At 40.2% G+C, this 25,714-nt stretch overlaps 1 protein-coding gene across 1 annotated transcript; it reads left to right on the plus strand.

The window, feature by feature from the left end:
• Positions 1 to 5: 5 nt before the first annotated feature.
• Positions 6 to 25,285, plus strand: HTRA3 (HtrA serine peptidase 3). Its single transcript, XM_064710166.1, has 9 exons — positions 6 to 676; positions 8,760 to 8,859; positions 10,577 to 10,799; positions 11,427 to 11,621; positions 14,209 to 14,241; positions 14,917 to 15,031; positions 21,288 to 21,336; positions 22,955 to 23,050; positions 24,299 to 25,285. The coding sequence occupies exons 1-9, from the start codon at positions 253 to 255 to the stop codon at positions 24,462 to 24,464; spliced, it is 1,401 nt and encodes a 466-aa protein (XP_064566236.1). The 5' UTR covers positions 6 to 252; the 3' UTR covers positions 24,465 to 25,285.
• Positions 25,286 to 25,714: the final 429 nt, after the last annotated feature.

Here is a 25,714-nt window from a genome sequence, read left to right on the forward strand (position 1 = left end):
TGAGTCCTGGGAGCCGCCGCGTCCTGCGGGGACCGAGCCGGCCGTGACTCCGCGGCCCTGTCTCCGGCCTGCTGCCCTCCGCCATCCCGCTCGGCCCGCAGAAGCGCTGCCCGGGGCAGACGGCACCGTCCTGCCCGGGTGTGCATAAATCCCGCCTTCCCCTTCCCTCGCCGCGATCGCACCTTCCCGCCTCCTACCCCGGGGCTGGCCGGGCTCGCACCCCGCGCTCCGCCGCCGCTGTCCCCGCCGAGGATGCGGGTGTCGCTGCTGAGCCCGCTGCTCCTGCTGTCCCTCAGCGCCGGCCCGCTGGCCGCGGAGCTCCAGCACGGCCGCGCCAAGTGCCCGGCCCGCTGCGATGTCTCCACGTGCCCCAGCCCCAGCTGCCCCAGCGGGTACGTGCCCGACCGCTGCGGCTGCTGCCTCATCTGCGCCGCGGGCGAGGGGGACTCCTGCGGCCGCAAGGAGGACCCGCCCTGCGGGGACAGCCTCGACTGCCGCTACCCCATGGGCAAGCGCTTCGCCAAGGGCGTCTGCCAGTGCAAGCTCAGCGCCCAGGTGTGCGGCAGCGACGGCCGGACCTACGACAACATCTGCCAGCTGAAGGCGGTGAGCCGCAAGGCGCTGCAGCACGGGCTGCCCGGCATCGCCCAGGTCCAGAAGGGAGCCTGTGAATCGGGTAGGAGCATGGTGGGACCTGCCGCAGGGCGCGGGGTGGGATACCTGGGTAAAGAAAGTCGCGATTTTCAGTGGCCTGGGAAGACTGGGTGGACGTAGGTACTCTAAAAACCTCCAGGGATGTGGAAATAACTACACCCGTGGCATGCGGAATGGATGCTCAGGGTGGGCTGGGGTTTGGGAAGGGTTCCCCCAAAGCAGCAGCACGGCTGTGGACGATGCCTCGCAGCGCTCCCGGGACAAGAGGCGGGCGCGCTCGCCAGGTGGGAGCGAGGTGCGTGCAGGTGGCTCGGCTGCCAGGCCAGGGCAGGGCAGCGAGCGGCACCAGCCTTTCTGGAGGCAGGGCAGCGAGCGGCACCAGCCTTTCTGGAGGCAGGGCGGCGAGCGGCACCAGCCTTTCTGGAGGCAGGGCGGCGAGCGGCACCAGCCTTTCTGGAGGCAGGGCAGCGAGCGGCACCAGCCTTTCTGGAGGCAGGGCAGCAGCTCCAGCCCGCTCTGTTTGTGCGGCCGCTGCCGCCTGCGCTCGCAGTGCTGGCTGGCGGTGTTGGTGCTGGTGGCATCCCCCGTGCAGGGCACAGCCCGCACAAACAGAGCGGGACCCGGGAACACCTGAGCTCCGGGACCGTCCCTGCGGGATTTTGGGCTGTTTGTCAGATTGACCCGACAGGTGAATCAGAAAACGCCTCTCTAAAAGCCCATCAGGGCAAGAAAAGGGCTGCGTATTAGAAAAACCACCTAAAACATAGTCTTTTGTCTGGTTTGTTTTCTTCACCAAAGGGTTTTGTAGTCTTGTAGAGCCCTTGTAAGGAAAAAAATCTTGTAAGGAAGAAAAAAAAAAAAAACCAACCCTGAGAAGTTCCTTTATAGTGTAAAATATTGATAGTCAGGCAATCAAATCTTGTGTTTGTAGTAAAGTGTTGAGGCCTTTGCGCAGATCCTGTGATATGCTATGACACACAACTTCAGGCTTGGTGATTTAACTTTGGAAAGTTTAGTAATCTCTTAAGCTAGTAATTTCCTTTTAATATTAAAATGTGTCTCTTTATGGAAGTGTTAATGCTGGCAGTATCTTTCCACATACTTACTGGTATATTATTTTTAAAAGGCTTTGCTTCTGCTACATTTCCCATAGAGTTCCTGAAAAGAGAGAAGTGCTATGCTTAATGGAGTTTTAAAACATGCATTAATGTTTTCATTATGTCAGGTAAATCACTAACCATCCTGTTTATTCACAGCAAACTGGCCAAAATGATTGGGAGGGTTCAGAGGGAATAGGGGTTGTGTTGTAGCCTTTCTGTGGATAGGGGGCCTTTCATATATATTTTGATCTTTGGAAAGGCTAAGCCAGTTCAGAGTGGGAAGGTATTCAAATGATGTTCCTGGAGTTCCTTTCAGAGTATCTTGTCAGAGCCAAGAATTGTTTCAGATGCCAGCCTGAAGCTGCAATTTTCCATCTCTCCAGTATTTTGTAGTTATAAATTGTTTTTGCCTGTGCCTTTTCACATCAGCAAATGTTAACTTTAGTATTCCTAAAACTTAGTTGAAACTGATCCATGTGAAATAATCAAAATGCTTAACCAAAATGAGTGAACTAGTCTGCATCTGAGAGCTTGCTGAGTGCTTGGCATTTGGTATATGTGAACTTTTCTTTAAGGAATCCTCCTGAATCTAATGCTAATAGGCTTAGGAATTTAGAGCTGTGAGGCAGAAGAGATTTTTTTTTTCAAGTAACTATTTTAGTGTTTACTTTATTTTGGCTTTATTTTTTTTTGTCTCAGAAAACATCAGCTTAGATGAAGCATCTGGTTTTCAGTTGAGATTTAATTTTTTTTGTTCAGTTCTACAGCTGCACAAACTGAAGCTCAAAGAAACCGAGTGTCTTGCCCAAGGTCAGGCTGAGTTGGTGGTTGAGCCAGGAATAGAACTCAATTATGGTTTTTATTTTGTTTGTTTTGGTTTTTTTTAAACAATAACTTGCAATGGCTGTAATGAGAGGCTTGGAAGAAACTTGACAGTTTAAAATTGCTGTCAAATTTCTTTTTCTCCTGTTCTTGCCTGGCCTCAGATGACTCAGAATTTGAAGGGATAAGCTAGTTATGAAGTAAATGCAGTTTTACTTAACCATCCATATATTAAAAACAATCTCAGATAACAGAAGCATCATATAGTATGACTAAGGCTGTATTTAGAGCATGCACAGACCTAGAGTGGCTCCTGAAATGTCTGCTCCTCTCCTTTTTCAGCTGCTTGTGTTGATGCTGAGTTGGATTCTGGTTGTGATAAACCCAGACAGACTGAGAAACTTAGCAGTGGTTTCCTGGTGACAGCAGTCTGGTGAATAGGGATACGTGAAACAAGGATGCAGGAAGGAAGGGAGGAATGAGGTGGCCAGGGTTACTGAGTGATAATTGAAAAGTTAACAGAATTTAAAATGTTTTTGTTCTTGTTGAAGTCCTGGATGAGGTTGAAAAGCAGCATGCCAAATTGCAAGTTCTGCACACAGTGTACTAAACGGGGCGTGCACTGCATGGAGGTCCAGGGGCTCCATTACTGATGCTCTGCAAGGTACCAGTGCCCAGAGATACCAGTGGGAGCAGTCTGCAGAAATCCTGTGCCAAGTTCAACTCCCTGCTACAAATACTGGGGGGTTTTTAAAACTTTTTTCAACAGTATATACCTTTATATATGGGAATATATTGTGAAGCTATTTTTTCTGCCTTCTGTCACCTACTGTGATAACAACAAGCTGTTACAAGCTAGCATGTAAGTAATGGGAGAAATACTTTTGGAGGACAATCTCTGTAATCAAAGATCTATTCCTATAGAGCCATGTTTCTCAGGGCAGCAAGTGCAAGTTTTAACAATGCCATGTATCAATCAACTAAGATGTCAGACATCTCACTGCAAGGATTCACTTGGTCACCTGCCATCGACAGTCAACCTGCTTGTTTCTTGAACAAAGGACTGGTTTTGATCTGTCAGTACAGCTTAGTACAGTTAAATTCCCTGCAAGGTTATTTTTCAAATTGCTTCTTTTGACGTTTACAAATGTCAAAAGATTTGTATTTTCTTACCTAAGACATGGAGGCAAAAATATTTTTTTTAAATATTGGTGCTCTTTTGTCAATGGAACTAGGAAAATTAAAAGCTTAATTAGGAAACCTTTGAGGATGGACTTGACACTCACCATTTAGTGTACTCTGCACTGTTAACCTGAATTCACTCTCAGAAAGGGGTTGTGATGTTGACTCACCCAAGTCAGTCAGATCTTTGAAAGCTGTGAGCCTAAAAGTTCATATTCCTAAGAGTGTTTGAAACACAATTAATTCATAAGTCATTGCACACGCACGTTTGGCGTGTGCCTGTACATAACCTTGAAGATACAGAGGAACAGCTGAGTGTATGATTATGTGCATTTCTGAGAAGTTGGCCCAGTGAGGGATAGAAGTCTCCTGCTGGTGTTATTGCCATCAAAGCCTTAAAGCTGCCTGCAGCTGTAATTAGGGAAATGTACTGTGAGATGTTAGCTGGAAACACAAACTTTGGTCACATTCCTGTGCTGCTTGTTTTCCTTATGCCTGAGTTGCTTTGAGTTACTGCAGGTGAGGATGGACAGTGTACAGGATTTGGTATGCAATTCAGAATAGAGCACTTGACTGCTTTGTAAAGGATGAGTAACAGGAAAAGGCTGTTCTTGTTGTACCTCCTCATGAGGGTCACTTGGAAAGGAGGGATACCAAGCATCCAAATCAGTGTGGATTCTGTGCTAGAAAGCCTGTGCCAGTCTGTCTCTGTCTGGCCCTTGTGATTGCTGCATTGCACAAGAAAGCCACTTTGGTGTTGGTTCACCAAATTGTTTTCATCTGTGCACGGTAGACATCCATTGTATAAACAAGTTGCCTGAACCATAATGTGGCATTAAACTCACCAAGGCTTTATGGTCAGTGCACAGCTATGCAACTTGATCTTAATGCTGAATTAATCAGAAAAGCTGCCCATGAACCTATGCTTCCAGCAGATGTTTCTGTTTTTTAAGCAGAGACATTATAATCTTTTATTTGTCTTTCATTTCTTTCCATGAAAGCACAGTGGGGACAGTGTTTATCCCTGGTGATCAGATCTGCCAGGTTGCAGTCCTCCCTTAGACATAATAATTTGCTGAATGCACAGATCTTTTCTGAAGCTGGTTTTAAAAGGGGGATGGGGAAACAACCCTAAAAGAATGAGTTTTCCAGGCTCACATATTCTTAATGAATATAAAATTGTGGATTTTAATACAATGTATTGTCTTTAAGAAAGCAGTGAATGTGATTTGATTTGATTTAATTCTACAGGGACTAAGTTGGCAGATATTCAGAAACGTTCAGTCTTTTGCAAATGTAAATTGGTCTGGTTTTATTGTCTTCAGTGGGATTATAATGATTATTTCTGCTGAATTTTCTTCCAGTTCTCTTCATAGTAAGTTAACTCTACAGATTTGTTGGCATTGTTCCTGGTTTACAGCAGTGTTAATGAGATTGGAGTCTATTGTCTCTGCAAGAAAGTAGATAAACCACTATTAAATGGACCCATAGCCTGTAGATAACACCACTATCCAGGAAAAATCTTAAACTGATAATAAGACTACTCCTACCTGAAAGGCACTCAGCTTTAGCCATTTAAATTCTGTAGTTGGAGCCCATAAAATTGGAAGCATAAGGTCACATTTTAGACAATATGCTGAAAATCTTTAGCTCCATGCGCTTAAATTGAAATATGAATTTTAAGTGTTCTGCAAGGGGAGCTGGAGACCTGAAGATCTAATCACTTAGATGAAATGATAGGCTCAAAGTTCAGGGCTGCTGAAAATCTGGTTGATTTGTGGCTATGGAGCAGATTGAAAATCTAGTTGGAAATCTAGGTTTTTTTTGACTAAGAAATGCATAGACAGCAAAACATTGGTTTTATTTCAAATGCAACCTGGTTGCAGCACCTTTGAAATCTTGGTTATGCAACACATGGCTAATTGGATTAAATTATGGGTTTTTGCCAAGATAAATTAGATTTTGTTAGTGTGAGATGATTCTGAACATTCAGTAATAACATGGAAAATAATTGAGAGACCTTTGAAAAACTGTGTGGCAAATCTCAGAGGGTCAATGGGTCAAAATCCACAAGGGTTTTGTGGGCTCAGAGCTGTTACATGCTCAGGGCAGCAGAGATCTGAGGCTGTGTGGGGCTCCACAAGGCAGTGGAAATATGGAGGGGGGAGATAGATATTTAACTTTGTCTCTTAGTAAGGACAGTAGCAGCAGCTGGTGTCTACCAACTAGTGCACATTAAAGGATGGATTCTTCATTGTATATAGACATTATACAGTGTACTCAGTGCTGGATGTTGATTCCTTCTTCAGTTTCCCAGGCTTCAGTTCCACCCTTTTGAAGTATATTGAGGATTTGTGATGAAAACCATCAGTTTAATAATTATGCACTAAAATGCTGTTAATAATGACCAACACTTCAGTTCCCTTAAGTAGTGCTGAGTGAATGCAAGTGTGCAGTTACATCTTCCGTGTCTGTAGTTTGAGTTCCTGGCACATCATATAATGTGTTTAAAGGTTCTCATCACTGCCAGCTTGCAGAAAATTATTCAAGAAAGATCAGCTTTGTAAGTCAGTTTTCACCAGTGTTTGGTCCCCACCAGACAAGAGAAAAACTAGCTCATCTCTGATCAGCCCAGATCTTCAGACATGCCTTTCATACAAACCCTGAGTGTCTGTTATTCCTGATCCTCCTTTGTTTCAGATTTCTCTTTAATATTGCTGCAGATAGCAATTTTATTTCAGGTTTGAGCATTCTTGTCTTCCAACTCCAGCAAGGAGGTTCTGGGCTTCTGCTCAGACAGAGAAATGTTTTCACTGTTGTATGAAAAGAAGATAATCATTGTTTCAGTTTTAGTCTCCTCTCTGTATTGCTGCATTTTATTTTCCTCGCCTTTTTTTCATGTTGCATTCACTACCTCTTTCAGATGCTTTCTCTCTGCCTCCCCCAAATCCTAGCTGGAAAGCCACTGGCACCCATGATGTTTGCCTGGTGGCTAGTCAGGAGTGAGGTTTTTGAACAAGCATCTTCCTGTGCTTGTGGCTGTGTACAGTGCTGCATCCATTTGGCCTGGGCAGAACAGTTGAGCACTTAAAAGATGCAAATGGTTTTAGTTGCCCTGACTCACCCAGAGCTGTGCTGATTTACACCAACTGAAAGACTGCATTCATCCCCAGTTTTTTCCCAGTTCTGTGCAGTTCATCAGCTGCCTTTCACTGATGCATGGTCATGTCTATTAGGATAAATGTGATGGTAATGTCGTGTCAGTGAGCACTTGCTGTGTAGGCAAGTGTTCAAAGTCATGTCAGTAGACTTCAAAGGATATAATGCATAATCAGGCAAGCTGCTTGGGAACTGAAGGTAAAATAACTCTTCAGTGGCCTTGTAAGCAAAATAAATACCAGTATATTGTGCTTACATTTGACTGTCCTCTGTGATTCCTGTTTGCTGTGTCTCTTTTAAACTGAGCACTAAAGCAAGAACATTCAATTGGCTGGAGGGATTCTTCAGAGTGTGTGAGAATGTACATAGAAATAATAGACTGAACCTAGTCCTGCCAAGCTTTTCCTTTTGTTTATTCAGTATCACATAAATCTAACTTGCTACATTTAAGCAGGGTTTCTTTTCATTCAGAACTAAATCCCATGTCCAGTAACAGGATAAAGAACTTGGAGACTTCTGTGAAGAAATTCCTAATCTTCTTGGTCTGGTTTTTTCAACTCATTTGCTCCCTTTGGTAGATCCCATAGTTAATTTTAAAGCTTCAGGCTGTGAACACAAAAGAATGCTATTTGAGTGTGGGGATACATCCCCTACATGTGCTTTACATGTGTGGTGATATGGCTCTGTGTATCAGGGACTGCAGAGAACATGACATTTAGCACAAGCAGTGCTATTCCTTTGGGATGTTGTGGTGCTAGAAGCCAGGGTGCTGTGGGCTTTCCCCCACCTCTTTAAGATCTTAGCTTCACACTATTTTATTCACTCTTAATGAGTGCTGTGTATAGTGCTGTTTAATGTAGTACCATACTGGCTTTTGTCAGACATTTTAGTAGCCTATTGCTAGGCCCAGCTGCATGTGACAGCTTAAATGTGAATTTACAGAAAGTTTTAGGTGCAAAGGTTGTAATTTAAAGCAGGTTTCTAATGTGTCTACTTAAAAAAAAAAAATAGAACTTAAGCTTTAATTGTGACTCCCAAATTCTACAGCTGTGGTACTCAGCACTTGTCAGACCACATCTGGAATACTGCATCCAGTTTTGGATCTCTCAGTACACAGGAAAGGCATTGACAAACTGGAGTGAGTTCAGAGGGTCATGAGGATGGTTGGGGGGAACAGGACATATCTCCTGTGAGGAGAAACTGAGGGTACTGGGCTTATTCAGCCTTGGGAAGAGAAAGCTTCAAGGGGAGCTGGGAGCAGCCTCCCTGTGTGCCAGATCCATACAGAGGTGCATAATGGGACGAGAGACAAGGGGTATGAGTTGGAACATGAGCTCAAGAAGTTCAGACTTGATGTAAGAAAAACCTAGACATCATGAGGGACGGTGAAGCAGTGGGACAAGTTTCCCAGAAAGTTTCTGGAATATCCGTCCTTGGAGTTTTGCAAGTCCCAACTCTGTTTCCCTTTGCAGCTGATGCAGCTTTGAGCAGGAGGTAGAAACTAGATACCTCCTAAGGTCCTTTCCAGCCTCACCTATCTTATGACCCTGTGTGTCTTGGATAATAACAAGTAGTTGTCTGCAGAAAAATGCTCAAGACAGAGCTTATAGACGTCCAAAGAAAGGAATGTAGAGCTAAGTGATGCTGATGTTTAATTTTCTCAGGATCACACAGAATGCTATGTAAGTTTTGAACTATCTTTAATGACTTTGATTCCCTTTCCAGTACTGTTTGGAAACTGTTCTGGTAGGACAAACAGATCAAATCAAGTCAGGTTCATCTTGCCTACTTAATAAAAAAGTATTGTCTTATTAACATATCCAATTCTTTCTGCTAGTATAGGTCACCTACAGTTGAGCAGCCCAAGATACAAATTCAACTTCATCGCTGATGTGGTGGAAAAGATTGCACCTGCAGTTGTGCACATTGAACTTTTCCTCAGGTAACACTTTCAATTCTTTTAGTTACATGGTTTAACAAAGATCTACAGTGTAGTAACTTTCCTTTTGAATTTGAGGTTCACAAAATATTCTAAAACATGACAGCAGACCCATTTCTCCAGAGAACCACACATTTGTGGTTTTTGTTCCTGTTCAGTAGATCTATTCTAATGGCTTTACAGTACTATGCAATATATACTATCCACCCTAAAATAAGTATATCTCATCTTTGGAGGTATCTTCAGCCTTCACTAAAATGTTCTGCTTTTTGGACTGTATTTGTTATCTCAGTTTAAATACATATATATGTGCACACATATTTATACACATTTATATATATATGTGAGTGTATATATATATTCAGACACTAAGCTGGAAAAAAATGTCTTGTTGTTACTTTTTCAACTTTGAATGAGAGGTGATTTTATTTGGGCAGGAAGAGCATTAAGAGGTAGAAGGTCAAGGAGATGTAGCCTATCTAAACACAGAAATGACTCCTGACAGGAAAGAAATGTACTAAATTTCTCGACCAGCCCATCACCAATATTCAGGATGCTGAAGCTGGACCTAAGGTGGCAAGATCAACACTGAGTGTCAAAACAACCTGGGAGGTTTAAATATGAGTCCTCAGAACAACCTGCTGTCAGAACAAAATACTGCAAATATTGCATGAACTCCATTATGTGAATACCTTTCTTTCTAGAGTCCTCTCAATTTCCACAGATATAAGTATTTCTTTGAGAATTTTTGTGGGCTTTTTTTTTTTTTTGTAGGCTGTATCTTGATTTTACAAAATCAAGATAATCAAGTATATCAGGAGACACAGTTTTATGCACATGGTGATTGGTCCTTTGAGAGGATGTTGCAGCTGAAGATCCTTAAGATCTTTGCATATGTAGTTAAGATTGTTTCTTCTTTCCCTACAAGTAAATGTTTGCCTAGCAGCTTGCTGGGTGCTAATTTTGATACTACTTTTTCCTGGGATTGGCTCCAGTTGTTTACTGCTAAATAGTCCAGGACTTTCAAATAATATCCTAACCAGGACCATGTCTTGGAACTTGTCTTCTGCTATGCAGACACTTTATATTCCCCTAACATAAGGTCATTACAGCAGTTGTTCACAGATAAAATTTGTAATGCCTTGGACAGTTTGTAAAATCTTTTACCTGTCTGTTTTGCAGCACATGTTGTTTCCCACCAAGCTTTACCCATTGTTAGTGTTTTCCATTTTTTCTTTCACATTCCTAGTAATTTTGGTTTCGAGACATGCTTTTTCCAGTCTGCACTTGGGCTTCATGATCTCCTTAAAGCTCATCTCTTCCTTTATGCCTCTGTCCAGCTGCAAGGTTCCTTTTCTTCTTCCCCTTTTCCCATTAGATGATCAGTTAATTTTTTAGCTTTATTTCCCTCTTTCAATATGTAATCAATAACCAGTGGGATCAGATGGGCTCCTTCTCCTTCCTTTTTTGTCACCTACCCTCTCTGCAAGGAAGTTCATAAAGACAGAATTGGAAATCAAAGGAAAAGGATCCTGCTAATTGTCTGTAAACCTCTGTTCCTATCTCCCTGACTGACTAAAACCAGTCACAATTTTCAGGAAGGGATCCTTTCTTTGTAATTTTTGAAAAAAAAATGATTCTCAGAGTGAAAGGTGGTGATGTCTAATATAATCTTAAGTTGATTTTCCTTATGACGCAAAATTGCTTGCTTTTTGTACAGGCACCCTCTCTTTGGTCGAAATGTCCCCCTTTCCAGTGGATCTGGGTTTATTATGTCTGATTCTGGTTTAATTGTGACCAATGCCCACGTGGTGTCAAGCACAAATGCAATATCAGGGAGACAACAACTGAAGGTACAGCTCCAGAATGGAGATACCTATGAAGCAACCATCAAAGACATTGACAAGAAATCTGATATTGCAACAATAAAGATTCACCCTAAGGTGAGTGGCATAAACTGGAGAATGCCTTCATTTGGGCAGTTTCAGTTAGTACAAAGTGATTGACTAGAATATATGTTTAAGGATTCCTTAGAAAGATCGGTGGAGAACAATGTACTGAAATACAGGCCTGGAAATTTTTCATATCTTGGAATTAAATTACTTTGTCTTCTGTGTTAGGAACTGTAAAAAATGAAGAAAAAAAATTCCACTCATTTAATATGTGGCAAAATCATGCTATCTTTCCTAAATACCCAGGCTAATGTTTTTTAAGCTTTGTGTCAGTATGCATGGACTGCAAGGTGGGCATAATGCAGAGAGAGTGGTAGTCAACAGTTAGTCAGTGGTTGGTTTTTGTGCTGTTCTAAGAGGAGACAACAATCTGCTCGAAAACAGGGAATTTTTGATGCCCTTCTTTTCTCAATGAAATTACGAGGGACTATATGTCCTTGTTTGGTTTTGAAGATGGTTTAAAACAGCATAAGTTTTGGGTATAGGATAGTGAGTGGCTCTTTCATTAATGTAATGGAAAGTGTTTGTTCCTAATTTTTGCTGGTTTTTGATCTTTGCAATCAGATTATTTTCAAGTATGAACTAATGCTTATTTCTTTCTCTCTCTGTTCACTTAAGAAAAAACTACCAGTATTGTTACTGGGACACTCAGCTGATCTGAGGCCAGGAGAATTTGTGGTGGCAATTGGGAGCCCATTTGCCTTACAGAACACTGTGACCACAGGTATTGTGAGCACGGCTCAGCGAGACGGCAAAGAGCTGGGCCTGCGCGACTCGGACATGGATTACATCCAGACAGATGCCATCATTAATGTAAGCACCAGGTGTGGGATGAGCTCCACCTCACAGGCTGTCCCCATTGTGCAGCATGGAAGTGCCTGCTCTGAGACGTGAATCCAGCAGCTTTGTTTGACACCAGTGAAACTCTTCTTTTTCAAAACTCTGTGCAGTGTCTGTAAGGTGTGTTCAGGCAGTGTTGTGAAGGGAATGATAAGTGAAAGTTCTCCCACTGAGATTGTCTGTGAGGATGTTGCATAAGTCAGATGCTTTGAATTCTGTAAATCTCAGCAACACGGTTGTGTCCACCAGCAGTAAATTAAAACATTTTTCTCTCTGCCTGCCGAGTTCCTCTGGTCAAGGAAGCTGTAGAATAGAGCCAAAATTTCTTTCATCTCCATCCTTTAGAAGCAGTTAGAGTAGTCAAATTGAGAGTATGTGCTTCAGTTTAATGACAGGACACCCAGGTAAGAACATAAGGAGGGGACTGGGGCTTTTTGTTGCTGTTTTTGTTTTCCCTTTGCACACCATGTAATCAAAACAAGAATTGAGGTGGAAAATGGCAAAGTTTGAGGTATGGTTTGGAGCTAAGGGTCCTAGCAGTGCATGTTATATAGAAATACATTAATGTTCCTTCAGAGCATCTTTGAGTGATCCAAAGAGCTTAAGTGAAGTGCTTGGGTATGTGTTTAGTTTGTACTGCTTCTAAAATGAGCATTGCACACATATCTGAGGTGGAAAATGGCCTGAAATTTTATACCTTAAATCTGTTACACATTGAAAGGAAAATATTTTCAGGATTTATTTTTTGGACTTTAATGTCAAATTTGTCCTAACAAGAAATAATAGTGTTTTACACACACAGAGTGCTTCACAAATCATTATTGTCACAGACTTGTTAAAAGAAATCGTGTAGGAGGGAGGAAAAAAGAGGAGAATTATTTTTTGTACTAAGATATGACATAAAAGTGAGCTTTTTCAAAAAGCTTTTGTGTGACCCAGGAGCTGAACCTCTCTAGACCTTTAGTTGGAATTACTCTTCAGCTATGCAAGAAGAATTAGGCAAGATGGGTTACTTGGGAGCACACACTGAACTGGTGGTGGAAACAGAATTGGAACATGGGATTCTTGACTTCTTGCCTGTACTCATTTTTCAAGCTCAGACTCCTTCCTTGTGTATGTATTTAGACATTTGCTGCCTTCCAAAGCTAATGAGCAGGTTTAGACAAGGATAGCAGAGTGTGTCAGATAATTCTGGACCAAAGAATGATAGCAGATGAGGTGAGGAAAATGACACTAAGTTTGAATTGCTTTGCCATCTGGGACTGCAAAACATGAAGATGGTCCCTGGCATAAGGATGCTTTGTGCTTAGCTAATGCACTCGTTTTCTCCTGAGAATGGGAGGAGTTTGAGAGTTTGGTCTGTTCAGAGCATTCCTGTGGCTCAGCCAAGACTTTCCTGCAGGAATGTGCATGCAGCTGCCTTTTGAGAAATGCTGGGACAGCAGTAACATAGGGCAGGAGAAAACAGGGCCATAAGATTCTAAATGGAGCTGTATTGCATGTGCTGAAGGTCTTTCACATCCTTCAAGCAAAAGACAAGTGAATGAAAGACTATGTGCTAAGCAAGGCTGAAAAATCATTATTTTGGTTTCTTTGTGCCAGTCAGACATAAAAATCACATGTGCAGCCTCTGGTCACTGGAGAGGTACAATGTAAGGAACTTATCTAATTGTTTAATTTGAACTTTGAAGCTGTTTGATAAATTTTAATGTCTATTTTATTCTCCTAAGAACCTATAAGGTTTGCCCAGTGCTATCTAAGTGTAAACAGTTTGTGTCTCACTTCTCTGTCATACATTTAGCTTTTGTTTCTTTTGAGTGGTAAGTTGCTGCTTTTGGCTGTTTGCTGTTCTTTGGCTGGAAACCTACTCTAAAACTCTGGCCTCACTCAAAAACAAATTGTTGAGCCAGCTTGAAGATGGACAAGCAACATCCCCAACTCTCATTTCCTGTGGTCCTGTTGCATGTTTCTTTTAAGGGCCATTAGGTATTAGGTAATTTTGGGCTGGCCAGAGCTGCTCTATGCCTTCCCTAGAGAGGCATATGTGTCTGTGGTTACTAAATCAATGCTTATGTAGTGGCTACCTCATAGCAATATGCTGTGATTAAATATGCAAACCACTGTATTCTGCTCCAGTGGAGAATGAGAGACTGACAGTGTTACAAACCAAAGTGATGAGTGAAACAAAAATTGTAGAAGCACTTCACTGAACTATAACTTTAAATAACAATTATTTCAAAATGTTGTTCTGACAGGCTTTGGAAGAATCAAAATACTAGTTTTAACTATTCAATGTCTTAAACTTAGGGTCTGTCTATTTGGAGTGGCTCCTAACTTAATTCCTGCTTCTGAAAAAAACCAAACAACTATAATCATGAGAGGGGTGGAGGGGTAGGATAAGACCTACTTTTAACCTTCTGTGATCAATGTGTCTGTCAGTACTGCCTAAGAAATGATATCTTCTCTTTCATTTACTTACAAAACCAGTACTGTTTGTAATGAGAATTGCATTTCCAATAGTGAAGTATTAATTTATTTTTCTCTTATGTCATTTTTACAGTATGGCAACTCTGGAGGACCTCTAGTTAATCTGGTAAGTCCATGTGACTTGGTTTGGTTGGTTGGTTTTGTTTCAAGAGCTAGTTTCAAGTTAGTGGGAGAATGTTCTTTTGGAAAGATTCATGGATCAATCCAGCTTCTATTCACTTAGCTAATGGTAGGCAGATAGCCTGTAGCTAATGCAGAATATGCAAATTGGGTCTCAGTTCACACACCATAGGAGAACATTTCCCCATTGAGCAAAAATTTCCCCAGAAAAGTTTACCCAGCAGTGAGGAATATTGGATCTGGAGGGAGCAGTTACGCTTGTTAGTTCACACTGTGAAACCTGGCATGCACAGCAGAGATGGAACCTGGCTACCCCACACAATTCTTTCAAAACAGATTGCTTTAAATCAGCACTGGTGTTGTGGGGCAGTGTTGTAGTGGTAGTAGTGACTCCCCTGCCCACTTGGCAGAGGGAATGTCTTGCTGAGTGTTGGGATGGACCTTGGATGAACACACTGTACTGTAATCTCTCTGGCCATCACAGTTAAATGTGAAATGGATCATGAATCAAAGCCCAGATCCTCCCTTATAAGTAGTGTTTATTTCTTGAGTGATTACAGCACTCTAGAATTTCTTACACCAGCTTTTAACATGAAATGCTAGGCAGGGAGCTGAATCCTGTACTTAGGAACAAATTTAATTGGGTGTTGTCTCTCAACAGGATGGTGAAGTGATTGGGATTAACACCTTGAAGGTCACAGCTGGAATTTCTTTTGCAATTCCTTCAGACCGTATCACTCAGTTTCTCACAGAGTCACATGACAAACAGAATAAAGGTAAGGTCTGCAAGAAATAGTGACATCTTCCAATTATTATCCTGATCCAGGTGAAGTGCCAAAAGACATGGGTGTGGGATCCTATTACTGAAAGGAGCAGCATCCTTCTCCATTATAGGACATCAGACTGGGAAATAGAAAACAATCTCACAGAAGTGGGAGAGAGTTTTTTATTACTCACACCCCCAAAGAGCAGACTGTGTATAAATATGGGAAATAGGGCCTCTGAGAATAGTGAGGACACAGATGAATCATCACTGTCTCAACTGATCTTGAGAACAGATGATGACTTGTTTAAGGAGTTTTTATTGTCTTCTTTTTGTTTCTTGTCCAAGCAAAAAATTAAGGGATATTGTAGAAAATAAGGTAAAAACCTTTTAAAGCATCTGTCTACAGGTGGGATGCAGTCCATAGAAGCTGACCTGTATTTTATCATCGTCATGTATGTCAGTGCTATATAATCACATATTGTGACAGATTCTCAGGCCCTGGTGGAAGAAAGGCTGTTACTAATTTGTGAAGAAATACGTGGGAAGATGGGAGAGAGGCAGAAAGGCCTCTGCACTGGACAGCATATAAATCTAAATATATTGGCAATGACAACTGCAGTACTTTAGACTTTTTTTACATGCCTGCAGCATATCTGTTACCCTGTTCTAGATGTCATACTATAGGCTACACAGCCAAATCTGATCTAGTAATGCTGCATCCAGGCCAAACCTTCCTTACTCTTTCTCTTGCCAATTTATCTGTCCACACCCTACTACTAATCTTTTATCATGAGTGTTGGCTGCTGCTGCTTCTTCTCTTGAATCTTTTTGTTATTAATCTTGTCTCCTCCTGAGTTCATCCAGTTCTGATGCCAGGGTTGTTTCCCTACACCACTGTCTTCTCAGATCAATGTTATTTTGGAAACTTCCCTTAGTCAGTGGTTTTAAAGTGATGCATCTGCTTGTATGAGAGCATCACAAACCTGATGGGTCCCCTTATCTGTGTTTTGCTGAATTCCACAAATCATATTGTTTTCACTGTTGATTTGAGGTGAGGGGGAGGAGTAGTTGAAGAAAAGTTGTTAATATATGCTGAGAAGTGCATTTCAAAGTAGCTGACATAATTTTGTTTCAGTCAACATGTCAAAAAAACTTGTGTATTCACCCTGGTTACTAACTTATTGTTGGTTTCTAAAACAAGCAGGTGTCTCATTAGCGATGTTACTCTTTAGAACCAAAGTCCCAGTCCAGGGAGGAGCAATGACTCAGCCTGCAGCCCTGGCCTAGAGGCATGAACTGAGGCTTTGTGCAGAACTCACCATCTCCTGGTAACTGGGGCTGGAAATTCAGTGAAGCTCAGAGATGTCACCACTGAAATCAGTCACTTTGCTCCTTCAGGCACAAGCTAAGCTACCTCCACAGCTAAGGGCTCAGAGACAGCTTTAGCCATGGAGGAGCCCTAGGAAAAAACTGTGAAAGATTAAATTTTATACCATGATTGTAGCATGATTGTAGCATACAGATTTTTATTTTTAATCATGTCACATGATTCCCTAATCAAAAAGATTTATACTTTCTTTTAGTCAGTGTGACTGTCACTGCTCCAAAATCCTGGGGCGCAGGAAATTTTGTTACTTATTTTTCCAATTTTTTTGCTTTTGCTTCTCTGAAGTACATCTTATAATTTTGCTATAGCAGAGCAGTCATTTACAGCCCTTAATGCATAAAGAAAGTTTCTAGGAGATATTTTCACCACATATTTGGGACTTAGTTTTCATTTTTTAGGCTTTTAGTAATAGTTCTCCGATTTATTGTATAGTTGCTATTTTTTGGCATAATGAATTTATGTAAGCAGAATTTTAGGGATGTTTTTATCATGTTTTCTTTTCTTCCAGTTATTTCAGTAGTTTCAGTGGGATCCTCCCTTATGGTAATATTAGGTCATAGAAAGACATTTATGGATATTACCATTTTGCTCTTAATATCATATTGCCTGAAGATGATAACATTCCCTTAGGATACCACTCTTTCCAGATTTATTCTGGCATAGTAGATACTCAATTGTTTAATAAGCTGGACATTAGTCTTTCAAATCTCAGTTGATCAGATAACTGTTTTATATAGAAGGCATATATTTTTTAAAATCATATATATAATAACTTCAAATATCTGATCTATTGAAGAACAGGAGTGGAGAGTGGGGGAAAAGTAGAGGATGTAATTTGAATGAAGAATTTGCACTGGTTATGTTTTCTGTACATTCTATATTACCTAATGCATTCTTAATATATAATAGCACCTAATGTATTTTTGACCAAAGATTTGTCACAACCTTCACAGAGATGTTTGTCTCTTGAATGGTCTGAAAGCCTTTGCTAATTTTGGGGTTACCAGTAATAAGGTTAATGTCCTTTTATAGTTAGGAAGTCTTAAATTGCTACATAAAGTTAAGTGTCTCCATCTGTATCTCAGTTTTAACCAGCTGTGTATTCTGTGTTTATGTCTGCAAGTTAACTACATACTTAAGCATTGACTGATTTTATTTTTTAATTTTTTTTTTAGGAATTTCTCCATTTTGGTCTTGGCTCTATCTATTCCTAGTTTAGACTTGAGCAGAACAGTAAAACTAGGAAGTCCTTTAGATGCTTTCAGGTAGAAGTCAGTTAGTCAACAATTTGAAAAAAACATTAAAGATAAAATTTATCCTAAAAGGTCAGCTTAGCCTCTAAAAGTGTCAACAGAAAAGTGAATAAACCTTGTTTCAGATGGGCAAGGGGAAATGGGGGAGTTCTGCTTTGGCCACACCAAACAACTCATTTACATGAATCCTCATATTACATCCCCAGGACTGTGTATTAGTTGTGATGAATCAATATTTTTACCTTTGTATTTGAATGATTATTATCCATAATAATTACCACAAATCATGAGGGTTGCTTAGGAGCCTTGCTGAGTGTAGATTCAGACCACTGTTAAATTCAGCTATGCAATTTATATGAAAGGGACTCTGCACAGAGTCCAGCATTATAGGCTTGAGCTGTTTGCATGTTTTCTAGTAGGCAGAAGAATACCTTTCTTGAATGCTTTCAGGGCTGTTCATGTCATCTGCAAAATGAGCTAGGTGAAAAAGGAATTATCAGAAAAGTAGAAGCTGGCACTTGAGTAAGAAGTGAAGGTCTAGTCCTGATGATATGCTGGCCCCACTGAAATCAGCTGCATTGAGTATAATTTTGCACCACAGTTACTCAAGCCCATAGAAGTTTGAGTACGTGACCCCTTAATTTGGATTTATCAGTTCTTTTTGCTACAGTTTATAAGTTGTAAGCATTTGTGCCTTCGGTTGGTGTTTATCTGTCTGGCTTTTATCTCTATTATTGCAAGCATCAATAAATAAAGTTTAACAGTAAGGCAAGTGCTTTCCTTACTCTGAAACAGAAATTTCTGGGAATAGTGAACTGCATCTAGATACTTGGGGTCAGCTGCTTGTGACTTTCTATTATTACTAAGCAGATTTAAGTTTAGTCTTGTGGTTGAGGTTGGTTTGCTTGGCTTTGTACCCCTGGAATCAGTGTTTAATCTGGCCTGGTGTTTACAAAAATGAGATTTGAGTCTTTCTCTTCTGAGCTGTGCTCCAGCTTTAGGCCACAATGGTTTCACATTTGCTAAGCCTGATTCTTCTAACGTATGTTAACTACTGGAGGGACTGCACCCTTGTGATGACATCACTTTATTCCAGTTCTCCTAATTATTTTTTTCTTGTCTTTCATGATTGCACAAATTGCCAGGATGACAGGTTTTGAGACTTTCTATTCACAGAGCAGATGTAATATGACATTGGTAGTTCCAGGTGCCACACACTGTTCTGCCAATGTGACTTAGGCCCAACATCACCATGCCTACACTTTGGGAATGATAAAACACTACTACTGGTTGTGTGTGCCTCTTCAGTCTCTGCTGATACTTCAAATAAGATGGACAGTTAAATTCCCATTATTCATTGTTGAAAACTGTGGTTTTTGTTGAAGGTGTTTAACTTGGGTTAAATTCAATCTAATGGAGTTTTTTGAAGCAAATGAATGAATTATATTCTGACACACAAAATGTCTGGAGAGGGGAAAGAGAGGAGTGTATACTCTGCTGCTAAAGTAACCTGTGGCTTGTAGCTTTTAGTTTTACTTTATGAAATAGCCTGCTACTCCTATAGTATGAATTGCTGTTTGCAGTATGACAAACCTACTGCAGAGAGAGGGTTGAGGGCCTTTTTGAATTTCAGTGCATCAACAGAAGCGAAGTAATACTTTGACCTGCCCAAAGTTGAAGGTAGAATTAGAATTTTGGTTAGGAGTAAGTCTGTAGTTGCAAGACTTAATTTTTTTCCCTAATGCTTTATGTTTACATATATCTTTAGCCACTGGAGAATAATTCCTTTTATCACTAGTGTAATTTCTCCTGTGGTTTTTCATTCTTGCAGTTCTGTTTCTTCCAAGTCAATTTCTTTTGTCTCTTCTTTCATTTTCATTTTTCATCATGTAAACATTCTTAACTCAGGCTCCAGAATATCTTCTTGTTTCTGCAAATTTCTGCCTCACAGGCGATGCCCAGCATCAAATTTTTTAATGCAAAGAGAAAAGTGTCATCACAAATGCTGTCACTGAAGGGAATTTCATAATTTAACTGTCTACATTGCATGGACAAGGGAATTGTTTTTAGAGGGGTGAGTTATCATGTCTGAATATTTTTAAAAAGTGAAAAATTACATTGCTGCCATGGAAAGTGGAAGAGCGCCATGAGCTAGCTCATGGTCATGCCCAAAGCTCTTCAGACTTTGAATCTGAGCAATTGAACTTCTTGACATTCTATAGCTGATTTTGATCTTGCTAGTTTTACTTTAAAATAGAGGAGAGCCCAGCATTTCAGGGCAAAGTAGGGATGACAGTTATGGATGCCAGATTTTTCAGAGTGTAGCAAATCCAATGTTTAGCAGTCAACATTTTCAGTGACCCCAGTGGGAATATTACCCCAGTGTAATATTCAGAACTAAGTCTTTTACTTGGGAGTGTTTTTCTTGGAAGGAATGAGAACTAGAGAAGACTGTGTGCATCTCCTTTTTCCTCATTTGAAAAGCTGGAGAAACTCAAAGATCTTGTGAAGTCATTGTGCTGGAACAAGTAAGGGAAATATTGTTTCATGGCGGATGTGACTGAGTACTGCAGCACTCACTGCAGGAAGTCATCAAACTGCATTTTTTTCATAAGCCAGCTGTGCAATATCTTGGCTTAGTAAAATTCAGAAATGTGATGTTCTTCCTAAAGGAGTGATTTCTCACCATTTAAAATTCCACAGAGTCCTAGCAAATCATAGAACTATAGAATAGCTTCTATTGGAAGGGACTTTTAAGGGTCACCTAGTCCAACCCCTCTGCAGTGATCAGGGACACCTTTCATTGCATCCAACCTGACCTTGAGTGTTGGCAGCTGTGACATCTACCACTTCTCTGCGCAGCATTTTCCAATGTGCTACAACCCTCAGAATAAAAAATTCTTCCTGATACCTACTGCCAATCTACCCTCTTTTAGTTTGAAGCCATTTCCTTTTTTCCTGTCTAATAACCTCTCTTTAAATACTGAAAGACCTCATTAAGGTGTCCCTGGAACCTTCTCTTTTCTAGGATGAACAACCCCAACTCTGTCAGCCCATCTTCATAGCAGAGGTGCTCCAGCCCTCTGAGTACTTTTGTAATCATTTTGGCAAAGGTCTACATGTTTTGGGATTTTTTTTAAACTTGCTTTTTATTCTTTGGGGTAGAAATAACAAGCCATTTGCATTATAATCAGTGTAAACTTTTTGATTGTCCTTTCTGTGAAAATTGGAAATTCAGATTTGTTTAGATTCCATTTCTACATTTTAATGAAACCATCGTATGATGAAATGGTCGTAACCAGTTTCAGATTAAATGCTAGTTGGTTATGAAATTTTCTATTTACTGAATTTATGTGATACTAAATCACAGTAATTTCCTGGAGGAAAAACTCTTAGAGTGTAAATGAGCTTTCTCTCTTACCCTTAGTTGCAGGGAGAGGGATTGTCATTCTGTACACCAAAGCTAATAAAAAACCCCCCACTTTATACAGATGTGTGCTATTTTGTTTAGTTTTGTTAAAATCTGATAAATTCTATTTTAATTTTCAGGTATTTTGGGTCATCAGAGCAGTTATTTTTGTCAGTGTTTACCTAAATTTCTTAAATATCCTGTGTCTTCCTTTCAGATGGGAAGAAACGTTTCATTGGCATCAGAATGCTGACAATAACACCTGCGTAAGTACCTTAGAGAGGCAGTGGTTTGTTCATGCACACAAGGTGTAGCCAGCAGTGCTTCAGAAATGCATTCATCTTTCTCTGCAAATCTCCAGAGATCCCAAAGTGGGCACTGGCTTCTAGGAAATCTGCAGGCATTTAAATGATATAGGTGAAATCTATGATCTGAGACCTGAAAATTCTCTAAATACTGATTTTAGTTCTTGACAAGGACATCTGGAGTTACACCAAGTTTTAGGCGGGATTTAAGCGAAATGGTGCTTTCAGGTGACTGAGTGCCCATGACAGATCAGCTGATGGAGGGTGTTTTATCAGTGCCAGTGGAGGCCATATGGTGTGAGGTTTGGTGTCTAACCATTAACTAAAAAGAGCTGCTAAAGTGCCAGACTAAAGCTTTGTGTCTCTGTGTTAACAAAGCCAGAAATGGACACCCTCCTCTGGCTCTTTACTCCCTTTTCCCTCTTACATTGCTTTGTGTCTTGCTGTTACCCAGATATATTCTTGGATAATAAATGAGGGCTCTTGAGCTGATGTTCTTTCCCAGCAGTAGGCATGTTTCCAATGTGGCAGTAGACTGCAAGATTGAACAGGACAGTTTCCAGCTGGGGTTGTAGTAAAGCCATCTTTTATTCTTGAGTTACTCTCCTGCAGTCCTCCCTGAAGGGTGAGATCCTCAGCTGGAACGAATCAGTGTAATGGCATTAACATCACTGATGGAGAGACACTCAGGATGTTTCTCTGCATAATTGTGAACGTGATGTGAGATTTTGCTGCTTTTGGAACATCTAAGGAAGCCATGTAAGATGTCTGCAGGCCTGTTTTCAGAAAAAGACCACTTCCCTTGTTGTGTTTGCTTTAGTTATTCAATTGTTAGCTTTCTCAGTACTAAATCAAACAAAGAGAAGCTATGTAATGATTTTGGCTTGTTTTCCTTCTTTGGGACCCCAGTTTTTCGTGGCAGACAGCCCAGTGATCCATCCTTGGTTTAAAAGCTTTCTTTCCAGAAATGGGTTTTAACCCACATTGTACACAGACCTGAAATGATGTCACCATCTTTGAAATGAGGGGATGTTTGTAGAGGCTGTATTTTGCAGGAGGTTCCTGTCTTCTTTCTTTAGAAAGTGATCCACAAAAATTGCTGATAACAACTTGAGGAAACTGAAGTTTCCCTCTCTGATCTATCTTCTCTCTGGAGTTATCAAAAACTCAATTGGTCTAGATAAACACAAATTAAGAATGAGTAGCAAAATAATAGAAACAAAAAAAGTTAGCAAATGTCTGCCCTGTGACCAGCAATGAGTCTTTGGGCAGAAAAACCTTTTGTCCCTGAGAGTGTTTCTGTTCTTGTCCTCATGAACAAGGCCCTCTGTGCTACTGCTACAAAGAGCCAAAGTCAGATTCTTGCAGGTACAAGACCATTAAGTTTAGCATGCTTTGCACAGATAAGGAGTTTTGCCTCTCTTAAAATCTAATTTGTTTTAATCCAAGTTCAAATCCCCTACATTTTCATCACAGAACAACAGGCAAATGAATAATGGTTAAGTCTTTTACTTTTTGTCACAAAAATTCTTAATAAATAGGAATATTTATATTCTGTGTAACTTTGTTCTTCTTTTAGCTTGGTGGAGGAACTAAAGCACAGTAATGCTGATTTTCCTGATGTCAGAAGTGGAATTTATGTACATGAAGTTGTTCCAAACTCACCTTCTCATAGGTAGGTAAAGCACATTATTTTCTTCACCACAAATAAAACTCCAAAGGGATACTAGAAGGTAATATTTCTTTTTATATTCAAGTATTTCCTCATACCAGGCTTGATCTGTATTTAAACAATTAAAATTTGTGCCTTTAGGTTTAAAATATTTGTACTAAGATTCTGTTCACCTCTACAAAAATGAAACATTTCAGAACTATTTAAATAATGGAATTGTTTAAGTTGGAAATGATCCTTAAGATCATCAAGTCAAACCATGAACCCAGAACTGCCAAGGCCATCAGCAAACTGTCCTGCACTGTAAGTGCCACTTCTACATCTTTTAAATTCCTCCAGGGATGGTGACACCCCCCTTTGCTGGGGAACCTCTTGCAGTGTTTGAAAACCCTTTCTTTGAAGTAATTTTTCCTATTATCCAATCTAAACTTCCCCTTGGACAACTTAAGGCTATTTCTTCTTGCCCTGTCACTTGTTACTTGATAAAAGAGACTGCCACCACTTCACTACAACCTTTGATGACATTATGAAACACTTACAGTGTGCAAATAAAAAGAACATCCCAAATACAATGAACTAATTTGAGGAGTTTTGTGAAGTATGTTGAATATTAATGAACAGAAACTTGGATTAAGTTTAAGCAGGTAACAGAATAGTGTTTATGTAAGGCACTGTCAGAGCTGTTATCTGAGACAGTGCTTAATCTTAAAGGAAGAGGCTGTTTGACAGAACAGTTGCAAAGTAAATAAAATATTTCTTAAAATGATTTTAGGAAGATCAAAACCAAAAGTAATAGAAGCAGCTATTCGGGATTACATTTGAGCGGCAAGAGAGAAATAATTTACCAGTACTTTAGCTGGTGTCCCTGTCTTGAAATTTTGAGATTTTAATTTTCCGTTCTTGAAATACATATTGGTGGCATAAAAGCATGGTCTTGCAAATGGACTGAGTAAAGTGAATCAGTAATAGATAAAAGCCTTTTTTTCTTTTTCTCATTTGCTGTAGTTTTGTAGAAGACATCAGAAAATTCTTTTTGTTGTTTAAGAAAAAATCCTCAGTGAAATAACCTGAGCCTTGTTTTGCATTTAGCAAGTGCCACCTGTTATTTCACAGTCAGGAGGCTGGAATTTCCCCTCAGTGGAGACTAAAACGAATAAAAATTTATTTCATTTTCAAAAGAGGTGGTGAATAGCCTTTGTACTTTTCCTCTGCATCGAATGCGTGCTTAGTGCCTTTTTCTTGCCTTTGCAGAGGAGGGATCCAGGATGGAGATATTATTGTGAAAGTCAATGGGCGTCCTTTGGTGACTTCCAGCGACCTGCAGGAGGCTGTGATGAATGAATCACCTCTACTACTTGAAGTCCGAAGAGGAAATGATGACTTGCTATTTAACATTGAGCCTGAAGTTGTCATGTAAATAGAATTGAGGGAGCTCTCACCATAAGTAAACTCACTTATTCTGGAACACTAGATACCTCCTTTACAGCTACAGTAATTATACTTCCTGTTGACTAATGACAAGGTGGACTAACTTAATTGCCTGAGCCATTTCTGTACATAGTAGCTAGAATGACTTCAAAGATGCCATTTATAGAAGATTTAAATTTCAAAGAAACTTAAGTACTGTGTTCTGGGGAGGAGGAGAAAAACTGATTTTGGATATCTTGTAGAAATGGGTCCCACTTCCTGTAGCTGCAGAGCAGATTCAGTTCTGCACATGGAAAGATCCAAATGCCACTGGAAGTGAGGAAGTATATAAAAGAGAGAATTGTTCTCAAACTACAATCATGGCTGCAGCAGAACCCAGGTTATTGCAATGCAAAATTGAGCTTTTTTTCCTTTTATGTAACTTTTCAATGTGAACCTATTATTGGCAAAGCTTGTTCTTAGTGCTTCTCTGCTCCATGTCAATGCAGGTAGATGAAATCTGTAAATATTGAAAGGAACAAAAATGGTGTCAGGCTATAGAGTGTTACACCTAGGTCATGCGATTTTTGGAATATAGTAAATGATTCTTATAGAATTAATGCCTTATATATAAATCAAAACGATGTGCTGAACAAAGTTAAGTTTGAGAAAGTGCACAATTTTTAAAGAATTTGATACAAACCTGTTTTGCATTTTTACTGGTAAGCTTTGCTGTAAAATTGTTACACTACTTTTGGCTTTGACTGTGTATGTTTCTACTGTAAGGAGATTAAAGTTTACACAAATAATCTGTTGATGTAAACCTCTTTTTAAACAAGTATGTGTTCTCTGCTTCTTGTCTCTGGAATAAGATCTCCCAAGAGAAAATTTTCTTACAGAAGATTCAGCCCTGATGTTATGAGAACCCTTTGCATCCCTACGATATAATTATTCTGCCCTTATTTAGACTTTGTTTAGAAATGCTTTGCACACAAGTCATTTATTTACACTGTGTTTTTCCATATTTATGAATTGTGCTTTGATGTCAGCTAGAGAGTATCAAGTTGGGGTCCTGTTGTCCTCAGTTCCCTCTGTATGTGATGAAAGGCAGAAGGGAAGCACAACAGTAACCCTGTTTTACAGCTAGAGCATGTGAGACTTCTGTGTAATAAACCCAGGAGAGAAATTGCTAAGAGCTAAATCCAGATCTCCTGGGTACCCCAAACCAAGCAAGTATCTTCTCCCTTAGTGAATATTCCT

This window comes from Zonotrichia leucophrys, chromosome 4, assembly GCF_028769735.1.
Source record: "Zonotrichia leucophrys gambelii isolate GWCS_2022_RI chromosome 4, RI_Zleu_2.0, whole genome shotgun sequence".
NCBI lineage: Eukaryota > Metazoa > Chordata > Aves > Passeriformes > Passerellidae > Zonotrichia > Zonotrichia leucophrys.